Source organism: Rhipicephalus microplus, chromosome X, assembly GCF_043290135.1.
Source record: "Rhipicephalus microplus isolate Deutch F79 chromosome X, USDA_Rmic, whole genome shotgun sequence".
Lineage (NCBI taxonomy): Eukaryota > Metazoa > Arthropoda > Arachnida > Ixodida > Ixodidae > Rhipicephalus > Rhipicephalus microplus.
In genome coordinates, this window is record NC_134710.1 from 448,673,548 (window position 1) to 448,684,834 (window position 11,287).

Sequence of the window (11,287 nt, forward strand, 5' to 3'; positions counted from 1 at the left end):
TTTGTGGCTTTGGTAGAAAATATATAGGGAAACAGATGTGCAGAGTGACAGTGTGCAATGTCACAGTCATCAAAAACATCACTTAACATTGCCTGCTCGAGAAACTTTCCTGGTTTTCAAAGTTTCAACAAATGTGTCACAATTAAATACATCACTTCTTTTCCAGCTTGAACTGCTTCCAACAGTTCACATCTATCAGGACTGCTGCCTGCAATCTTTGTCTGGTATTTAATCTGAACTGACATGCCCTAATACATACACACAATCAGCCAGATTTGTCTATCTACCCTTAACAGCCTGTAAGTCCACGTGTAACAACACCTGCTCCACCTTTCCAGTGGTCATAGTCCATACAAGTCATTATATCATTCAGTTAGCTGCCTAACTATACTTTCATTCATTCACTTCATATTTCTTGAAAATAGAGATATGTGAACCCTACAACTGCTTTGCAAAAAAAAAATGAAGTACGAGTATAACACTTGCTATGATGGCTTAATTAAAAAAATTATTTCACGATGATGGCCCAGAAGCTTTCTCTAGAAAACATGTAAAGCCCATATGGAGAAGTATGTGTCCCAGGTAAATTCTGAAACTGCCAAATTCGAAGAGTGTGCAAAATATTCTACGATTTCACATACCAAGTTGAATATTGTTCTATCTGATTCAGTTGCCATTATTTGTAGAACTAAATATCTTTAACTAGTTTAATAAAATTTAAAATGTTAAGTGCACTGAAATAAAGAGAAAATGTTTAAAAGTATCATAAATTTCATCTCTGGCAGGTTATACGCATTAAACATGACAGCTTATCTAGTGCAGCTGGCTGCTTTGCTGTAGGAAAGTGATTTTGCTACCTATACAATTGTCACTTACCCTTTCTTAACACTTCTGTAGATATTAAGGGCTTCATGTTTTCGCCAGATACTCGATTCCTACTTTTAAGATTGCTAGGAGTCCTTATCATAGCTGCAAAGGGAGATACAGCCAGTATTTGATGTTCTTGTTTTTATATTGCAATGGAAATAATACATCAACTGGGAAATAACAATGAAACATTTTGTATTAAAATTTATTTCAAATTTGTTTTGCTGCACTACTTGTGTACCAAACAGTGGCCGACAACCATTGGGTGTATTTGCACCGTGCTCTGCCATGACGAAGCACATGCATTAAACTTGAGAGACACGAGCTCATGCATGCAGGTGCAATTATTATGTAGTCGTCCCGTGAAACATCCTTGGTAATTTTAAATACTTGGCTGGGCAGATGTCTGTTAAATTATTCTCGAATGTCCAGGCTGACTACAAAATGAGTAATGCTAATAATGTTCTTGGCTTATGCCACAAATTTTTTACCACTCATTGTTTAAAAATATTTCCTAACGCTGTTGTTGTACAACCAAACAAGAGTATGTACATGCTCTTTAGCATACTGTTATTCACAAACTAAATGCCAGTTCATTAAAACTCAAGATACTTAAACATTCATATTCCATAATTACGATCAAACTGCAGGTGAGTTACCACAACAACCAATCTTGCACTGATGTCATTATGTTTTCATTATGAATTTACTAATTTGCATGCTTGCTTCTTTTTCACTGAGTATGCATATTATTGTACAAGACACCACAACTAACTCATTTATCAACTTCAGTATTTTATCACTTTCAATCAACCATCATAATGCAGTCTTGAAACGAGTCACTTTGGAGACCCACAAGTTTTCTTGTGCCCTTACAGTGCTTCGAAGGCCCTGAAGTGTCAAACAGGCCAAAAGGCATTGGTAAGGCTTCTTCATAGGCATTGGACAAATCTGTTTACAAAATGTGTTAAAGGCACATGCGTGCACATGTTTTGGTTTGATTGTACGTTAACATTAAGAAAGGAAGGAGTGGTGCGACATTTCTGGCACAAGCCAAGCATGTGGTCAGCATTGCTAACTTTCACTTCACTTCACTTTATTACCTTAAAGACCCCGGTGAGGGGGTATTACATAAGGGGTGGGTTAACAATTGGAGGTTACAGAGAGTGATCTTCTGACAAACAATATGTATTAATGTTTTGCGCAAACGTTGATGAACACGTGATGGCTGCAATGTCACGGGGAAGGCCATTCCAGTCCACTGCTGTGCGAAGAAAAAATGAGGCAGCAAAAGTAGTAGTGCGAGCGCGTGCGCGTGCAATTGAATAAGGATGGGTTGTTCGGTGAGATATGCGTGTGGGTGGGATGATGTAAGGTGCTTGATTGAGGGAACCGTGAAAGAACTTGTGAAACAAACGGAGGCTGGCGATGCGGCGACGCACAGAAAGATTAGCAATATCAATGTCACGTTTTAGGGATGATATGCTTATGTCGTATGAATATGAAGAGTGAATGAACCTAGTAGCGGGGGTAAGGTGACTAGAAGTTTCTAGAGCTTGTGTGTAAACGGCTACTGCCCCACGTACCGCTCTAAGACAGAATCTTGCCGGTGCGCTTATATGTACACCCTCATTATTGTATTTCATTTGAACAAAACAGCTCGAGTTTGTATGTCGAAAAAAAAAAAAAAAATGTGGCAAGCATTATTACAATACAAGTAAAATGTTTCCTTTGCCTGCTTTGAACTAGCAGCCACAGTTTGATGCTCGATGAGCCTGACAGCTTTAGCTGTACGCCGAAGCGCAACATTCTCAGCAAGCGGTTTTTTTATTAAAACAAACGCCTAAACCTCTGGTCATTTTTTATTATGAGAACAGTGTAATCGCTGCGTTTTATAAAAACAAAATCTGCAACGGCCCTCTTGTCAATGCTGGGGGGAAACTGGGCTACGAGAAGCAGGCGGCGTCGCGGCACCCACCCGGGCCACAATGCCCCACGCAGCAGTCGCCGGCATTCATCCAATTTGGTGCCACCTAGAAGGCTACGGACGACACATTAGCCAGTGTATTCTAGGTTCTATACTTAGGCCCTGCTGAGTGTCAATCTGCAACTTCTGAAACTTGCTAACCCCCGACTTTTTAGTAGTCAAGGCTGTGTGACACTTTATGCTCAATTTTTATGCAGGATTGTTGACGTGCTGAATGTTGAGGAAGCCATACCATCTGCAGTCTGTGTGGATGAACGAACTGTTTATCTTCTGCCGAACATGCCTCTCGATGTCAAACTGAGCATCGACAGACATCAGCAGGGGCACTATTTTGGAAATCGCCGCAGAGTTCTGCAGTGGCTGTATAATGACTTGTGCTCCTACAGAATGTAAGTGTTGCTGCAAGCCAGCCTTGTGAAAATAGGAACAGTGCACTTGGGGGTACATGCCCCATTGTGGTGGTGTTGCTGCTGAAAGCCTCCCCCTCCTCCCCTTCCTAAATTAATAATAAAGGTCTTGTTTAGAGGTTTTCAAAAGTATGCGATGACAAAATGTGCCCCCTTTTCTGCTTCACTCAAATTTGAGTTCCAGAACCCCTGTTTAAGAGTGCGATACTAAAATGCAACTCTTTTACAGCCTGTAGTAGTGTCTGCACAGCTTGCTTTTGTAAATTAGCCAATGCACCTAAAAATGCCAGTGAATACGGAATAGTAGCTCGGGTCTGGTAATTTAAATAACTTGAAGTTGTTATCTGCTCAATTTTACAATCATTACTGTATTGTAAATATTCAGTGATGACTGTGACAAATCTTGAATCAGCAAGTTGGTGCCATTATTTTTCTGTAGTCAGAAGACATGACGAAATGTATCTTATTCCCTATTTACAAACATATATTAGGTACCCTGGGAAGCTTTATGAAGAAGCTGCAAGAGCCCTCATTGCCAAGTTTCCCAATTTGGAAGACTCCACAGGAACTGGATATGTAAGAAGGCACTGTTTTTGTTTCTTGTATATTAATTCAGTTGGCATTTGGCATTCATGACATATTACTGGGCAAACAAAGTTCATTGTGTTTTTTGTTAATGTATTTCAAGCAAATGAAGGGTGTTTCAGTGCCACCCCAAAGTTTTTGGGTGTTGCATACCCCCGGTCTCCCCTGCCTTTCAGTCTATGTAAATAGTAAATATAAAATTTAGCAAAATAATCAACCCTTTTTCTTTATTATTACAGCCTAAAAATGACTAGATATTGTTTAGGAACAGGCTCTCATAGTTTTAACTTTTTAACCGGTGGCGTATAACACTCCCTGAAAATATTTCTGCCTACACTCCCAACTTTAACTATAGACAAACTCTTTATGGCGTTTTTCACTGGTAGATTCAGGGAAAGTTTTTTTGCCCTGTGGTGACAAATTCGAATTTCACTTGTACATTTAGAGCGAATGTGCGCTTTTCACTGGTAGTTTCAGAGCAACTAGCTCCGAGGCATATTGCTCCTACCACACTGCCGCCAAGTCGCATATTCTTGCAGCAGTATGAGGAGCAGCATACGCCACTTCCGTCATTGTGCATGGGCTGCGCTTTGCAAAATGGCTGCGTTCTCTGCAGTGGAAGAACTGGTGTTTAGCGACGAGCACGTTCAGCAGCAGCCGACGCGCAGCCGGATAGATTTTCATGTGCTGGTTCATATTTGTCACGCAACACTAGAAAACTGTACCCATGCTTTGTGCGACAACGTAGTCGAAATGCACGCTTTGCAGTGGCGACTAATTTGCCAAGGAAGCGAAGAGAGGAAAAAAGAAAATCGTTTCTGGAACCGGTTTAGTGACGTAAACATAAACAACTTCTTCAGCGACCTCCAACGGGGCATTTTTGTGTTTCACTGGCAGATTTGGCTTGGTGCAATCCGAGTACTCACTCTAAAGTTTAGGTGAGTATATACAAATGAGCACGAATGAGCCAATTTACAGAGTCTGGTCGGTATGAGTAGACCTTGTTGAAAACATTGGTGAATCTGAGTGCGATTGAGTGGCATACATATAAGTATTTTTAATGAACCTGAGTGAGTTGAGTTTATGTTGCCAATCTTAATGTACATACTGTCAGACAACACAACCAAACTTTATACCTGATAACTAGGGTCTGTGTGGAGAAATGTTTTTGCTTGTTTTGACTGGTGGCTGTACAACATTGTAGGATTCATGGTGTGAGGGCCTCCGATTCAAAGGAAAATATGAAAGATATAAGCTTAGGAAGGCCAATGAAGGAGAAAACAGTGCTGCACCACCGAAAAGATCAAGAAGCAGCCCTCAAAATAAGCTGCCTTTTAGAATCACAAGGCCCAGTGCTGTATGTACAAATGTGTTTATTGTTCAGTGGGTATCATCTTAAAGGGACAAAAGACAAATAAGTCAGTGTATATTGTTAAAGTATCATTACAGAAACCTCTCAGAACTGGTTTCATGTCTATTTAAATCAAGAGAAATTGATGATTGGGGGGTATTCCCACACAGCACTATCTTAATTGCCCAACACCAAACCAGTAGAGTGATGCCACCTATGCCACCACCACCCTTTTTTTGTCCTGCAAGGAGTACTACAGACTCTTGCTCAAAATGAGCCTAAAATTCAAAATCGCATCTATGAAGTGAGCTGACAACATCGATAGACATGCAATTTCCTCTCTTTTGAATCTATAACAAGTAAAGCCAGCAAGCATAACGCTTCAGTAAAATCAGTAGTACTAAACTGCAAGGGTGATCAAACTTTTTTATTTCTTGGATCATTGTCTACAGACAGTGTCATCGCATGGTAGCCATGATGTGCTTCTGGTTAGAAGAACTTGCTGCTTGTCTAGTTGGTGCCTATGCTTACTGAACATCTTAATCCTGGCACAATGCTTGAAACATGAAAGCACTGAAAAGACAGAGGAGGGCTAACTACCAACTGTTCATTGACTGTCAAGGCTGCTAACGAAATAAACTTCTGAGCATGCGTGGTGGTGCAAAAGCATGATGTCAGGTGTCATCACGGAAGCAGCTCCTGCTATAGAATCTTACACTTGCTAGTCCTGAAAACAGCTACCTTTTTTTTAATTGGTTGCTGCTACATGAAATTGTCTATGGCACGCAAATTATGGGAGTGGGAAGTATGGGAGCTATGCGCTGCCTTAGGTAAAAAAAAAAAAAAAAAAAAGATGAATGGCACAGGTGGCATTTCATACTATCTTAGAGCACTCTTCAATAAAGCTTTATTAAAACTGGCTTGTTGTAAAAAAAGAATCCTATGGAGCATGGGCTACATTGAGTGAGAACTAGTCTCCTGCTAGAGTCTCTTCTTTTTTCTTACCATACCCCCTTAAAGCTTATCTTGCCACAAATAAGTTGTCTATCTGATGGGCGGAGGCATAGCAACTGCTAGATTTTAAAGCTAAGTCAAAATGCCAAAACAAGTCGTACTGTTGGTACAATTTATTTTTTATTTATTTTTTATTTATTTTTTATTTATTACATACTGCAGTCCTATAAGGACCAAGCAGGAGGGCAGATGGGAAAGTTACATGTATCGCATGGTAGCGGTGAATACATATCAATAACCATGCTTTGTTCATACACACGTGCAGTATAGATATATAAACAAATACACCCATACAGACATTTATACACACATTTTCAGGTAAAGAAAAAACGTTGCACAGTGCAAAACTCATTGTAAACTAGAAAGTTGCAACGATCACACTGTCTCTAGGTCAAGCAAAACAAAACCATTATACAGTAGAGCTCGTATTATGCAGTAGAGCTCGTAAAAGACAAATACGCACTTTTCCCAACAAACAATAAAAACCCACGACTAAAACATCCTCAACCGTTCGAGAGCTACACAAAAACTAGAAAAGCACCAGTAATCGGTCAGCAAACCTCTGAAACAAAGAAGATAATTATTCTAGGGCAGCAAACACCTTCGCTGAAAAAGCAGCCGCAGTTCGCGCAGAGAAAACCGAACTCGGTAATGCATTCCAATCCGCAATTGTCCGCAGGAAGAAAGAGTATTTGAATAGATTTGTGCAGGCCTTGTAAGGAAGAAGATTGTGTGAGTGGCGATGTCTCGATGCTCGAGGTTAGAACAGCTTGACATAAGGGTTTGCGTTAAGCTTCAGGTGGCCATGAAAAAGTGAAAACAAAAATTTTAGGCGGGCTAGCTTACGTCGCTGCTCTAAGGTTGAAATTCCATTTTGCACCATCAACGAAGATGGGGAATCAGTGGATCTGTACTTGTTGAAAATAAAACGCACTGCCTGGCGCTGCACCATTTCTAGCTTTTGCTTGTCTTTCTTAGAAAAGGGGTCCCAAACAATGTTGGCGTATTCAAGCTTAGGTAACACTAAGGTCTTATAAGCCAACAATTTTGCTTCTGTAGGGGCAGCTTTAAGTTTGTGCCTTATGAACCCAAGCCTGCGCATGGCAGCTGCGCAGGTATTTTCGATGTGCTTAGACCACGATAACGTATTGGTAATTGTCACCCCTAGATATTTGTATTCTGAGTTTTCTTTAACAGTCACTCCATCGATACAGTAAGAAAACTTAAGTGGCTCTCTTTTATTTGTGATTCGCAGTATAACAGTCTTGTCCGAGTTTAACTTCATGGACCACGACGTGCACCATTGGCCAACACGTGTCAAGCTATCATTTAAGAATATTTGATCCTCAGTACATGTAATTTTTCTAAAAATTAAGCAATAATCGTATTTGAACATCAGACGAGACAATTGAAGTTATATCATTTACATAAATTAAAGAGAGAATTGGGCCCAAGACGCTCCCCTGTGGAACACCCGATAAGACAGGTAATGCGCCTGACGAGCACCCAGAGATCTCCACATATTGAGTCCTGTTAGAAAGGTAAGATTTAATCCAGTTAACAAGAAAATCGGGTATACCAATGTTTAGCAGTTTGCCTATAAGCTTACCATGAGGAACACGATCGAATGCTTTGCTGAAGTCGAGGAATACTAAGTCAATCTGGCTGGCCGAATCAAGGGCAGAGGCAATTTCGTGCACCATAGCTATCAGCTGTGTGTGCGTCGATAGCCCTTTACGGAAACCGTGCTTAAATTCGGAAAGTAAGCCGTTACGTTCAAGAAAGTCTGTTATGTAGTGAGCAACAATGTGCTCCATCAATTTACAGCATGTAGACGTTAAAGAGATCGGGCGGTAGTTTTCTATCCGTAATCGATCGCCCTTCTTGTGCGTGGCCAATATGCGAGCAACCAGCCAGTCATAAGGCAAAATGGCAGACGCTAAGGACAAACGAAAAATTTCAGTTAAAATGTGAGATATTGGTTCGGCGTATCTGCGCAAGAATGCGTTGGGTATGCCATCTGGTCCACTAGATGACTTGTCTCGCACACTGACCAACAGTGATAACACGCCGTTTTGACATATAAAATCTTCAGGAGGGCAGGCTGTAGGAACCAAGGGATAACTGTCATCGTTATCTATTGAGGTTTTTTGTTATCTATTGATATTTTTGTTATCTATTGAGGTTTTTTTTGTTAAAGTATGAATGCCACAGCATGATTGCAATTGCACACACTTCGAAATACCTTGTAACAGCAGCAATATTAGTGAGAACTAACAGACAATAATGCCAAGAGAAATGTAGGGGATGTTATTAATAGTGAATGTTATGGGATTGTTAAGAAAGAAAAGTGGCCAGGCAGGAAGAAGAATGTTCCACAATTGCCGCCACAGCTACTGGCGACACTGACTGATAATTCCACGTTTAAAATGCACATATATACCTCATTAACAGCCACAGTGTAAAAGAAACGTTCAATCTGGACCTCTTGAGTGGTCTCGGCAAGAGAAAACTGCTATTTCCAGCTAGTGGGTGTGTAACCAGGTGTCAAGGCAGAAGCTAACATCAAGGGTAGCCCCGCCACGGTGGTCTAGTGGCTAAGATACTCGGCTGCTGACCCAAAGGTCGCGGGATCAAATCCCGGCTGTGGCGGCTGCATTTCCGATGGAGGCGGAAATGTTGTAGGCCCGTGTACTCAGATTTGGGTGCACGTGAAAGAACCCAGGTGGTCAAAATTTCCGGAGCCCTCCACTACGGCGTCTCTCATAATCAAATAGTGGTTTTGGGACGTTAAACCCCACAAATCAGTCAATTAACATCAAGGCTAAGTGTGCTTCTTGGCCCTTGGTATTTCTGTTATTCCTCACAACTAAACCCCTCTACTAATGCCAAATCAAGTAAAGGATAACTTGTTCCCACTAGTGCATGCAAACATTCACTGCGCATCTCTACATGACAGCATTGCTTTTACAAAGGTAATAAGTTTGTCCTTTCTCTAGGCTTTAAACCTCAATAATGCTGAGGACGAGGACAGCATTGCAGCTCACATTGCTGGCATGCAAAAAGAAATGTTAAAAGCCAGTCCGAACTATGAATATCTCATTGACTCCATATCCGGAACGTATTCGGAGCGAAGATTATGAATTTCCAAAGAAATTCGAAGTGTGGCTGATGTTGTGGAAAAATATCCAGAACTTACAACAAGCACCATTGTAAGCCTTCACATTCACTTATTTCCTCATGGTATAGTGATTTGGGTCTGTGTTGCAGGACTCATTCCTTCAAAGGGCACAATCGCGTGGCTTACCTGCACCCTTTGGTCAGTTCCTGGCCACACCTTTATATGTAGCTGTAGAACAGTTATATTATTCACAACTGCATTTACCATCACCCTGCAGGACATTAAAAATAAGTCTTAAATTTGTGAAAGTTTTGCTTAGAATGCTATTATCTGAGATTTGTTGTATAAGTTTGAAGAACTTAGTTTTTACTTTTATTTTGCTGAAATAAAGGCAGAAGTTAGGAAATGCTCGCAACACTTAAAATATGTTCGTGTGTCTGAAAGGGCTTTGAATAAGTTGCTTGTTGTTTTTACTCCACACCTAATTTTTTTATTGATTTAGTTTGTGAGTAGGTGATTGTGTCAGTTGTGTAGCAGTACAGCAAACGATTATCAACCAGGATTTGTGAGTGGCAAAACATGGTTCTAGTTTTATGTAACTCTCTCTGTATAATTGTATTCAGACTCAAGTACCTCTCGGTAAATCAAACTAAAAAGTAGTAAACCAAAAAAATAGTTTAATAAGTGCCAGCATTTCTTTTTTGACTTCAAGATTCATAATTTCCGCTTAAAAACAAAAAAATGATATTTTTAAAAGGTCTTTGGTACTCCTTTAGAAAGTTTCAAATTACGGCAACAAATTTATCATGTATGCAGCTAAATAGTCATTGTAGTGAAAGGAACAAAGTGCTTCATAGCAACATCAAAATGTTTTGACTTTGTGAATAAATCTTATCTTGCAGAAATTTCATAAACGTTATCATGGTTAACTCAAATAAATAAGCTTTTGAGATACTAATAAAAAGAAATGGGCATTGGGCTTTCACAAGGGTTCTATTACCTGTTTTCAATAAATCATGCATAAATCAGCAATATCGCCTAAGGAATAAAAATAGAAAAGGAACTTCTAAGGAAGCAGCAATAAATGGCATTCTGTGGCTCTTGAGTTTGCAAAGGAGAGTGCATAATTTCTCCTATATCACACTTTTTATATCTTGCTATGACAGTCACCAAAAAAATTATGGTAACTTTTCACTGTAACCTTATTTTTTTAGGCCCACTTGGAGTTCCAGCTGTTTACAAAGGTGCAGCTAGTGGATGCCTTGGAGCACTCTTTTGCAGCTGCAGCTGCTAAAATTGTTGATGCCGCTCGGAAGAAGCGGCACTTGGACGGGTTTATGAAGAGCTTGTGGACTGTGCCGACTATGCTCTCGAGGCCCCCAAAAAGAATGGTAATGATCTAAATACTTTCACGGTACAAAATCTTTGGTTCAAAAGGCTTTTTTAAGGAGATAAATGCCACAAGCATAATAGTTGTCCAATAACATTTGGTATGGACAAGCAAGAAAATTATGGTTATTCTTCAGCAGCATCTTTTATCTATATTTTAAGGCACTGCACTTGGAAGAAAACGGTCTTGCACATGTTAATGATATTCAGTAAACAGCCACGGTGCAAGCTGAAGTTATGCAAAGTAGCTTTCAATTGGTAGGTGTGGCTCAATATGCAGAATTGTCAGCACTAGGCAAAAGTGAAAGGAGCAGTTTATTTTTTACGAAGTACTGTTACAAAAATAATGTCTTTAGCTTTTCCTGTTACAGTAAGTAGCCAGCAACTCACTGATCATAGGTGGGACTCCTCATTACTTGAGTGCATGATGGTTAAATTTTGGTGAAGATTTTGTAGCAATCAGCTGCAGTTTTGGTTTCAGAAAGCACAGTCAGAGGCAGAACCAAGTTGTTGGTTTTTGTCAACACAGCTGGCCTTATGATCACAGAAAAGTGCTGTGAGCTGAA

At 40.1% G+C, this 11,287-nt stretch overlaps 1 protein-coding gene across 2 annotated transcripts in view; it reads left to right on the forward strand.

The window, feature by feature from the left end:
* LOC142776628 (uncharacterized) overlaps window positions 1-11,287 on the forward strand; it is a 34,700-nt gene that overhangs the window by 3,864 nt on the left and 19,549 nt on the right. The window contains exons 2-5 of one of the 2 annotated variants that reach the window (XM_075880598.1): window positions 1,746-1,788; window positions 3,052-3,243; window positions 3,753-3,837; window positions 9,211-10,365. In XM_075880598.1, coding sequence (XP_075736713.1) covers window positions 3,134-3,243; window positions 3,753-3,837; window positions 9,211-9,354 — 339 coding nt within the window. In that variant the 5' untranslated portion in view covers window positions 1,746-1,788; window positions 3,052-3,133 and the 3' untranslated portion in view covers window positions 9,355-10,365. Of the gene's footprint in view, window positions 1-1,745; window positions 1,789-3,051; window positions 3,244-3,752; window positions 3,838-9,210; window positions 10,366-10,546; window positions 10,724-11,287 lie in introns of those variants that run through there. The other variant, XM_075880597.1, reaches the window with a different exon arrangement.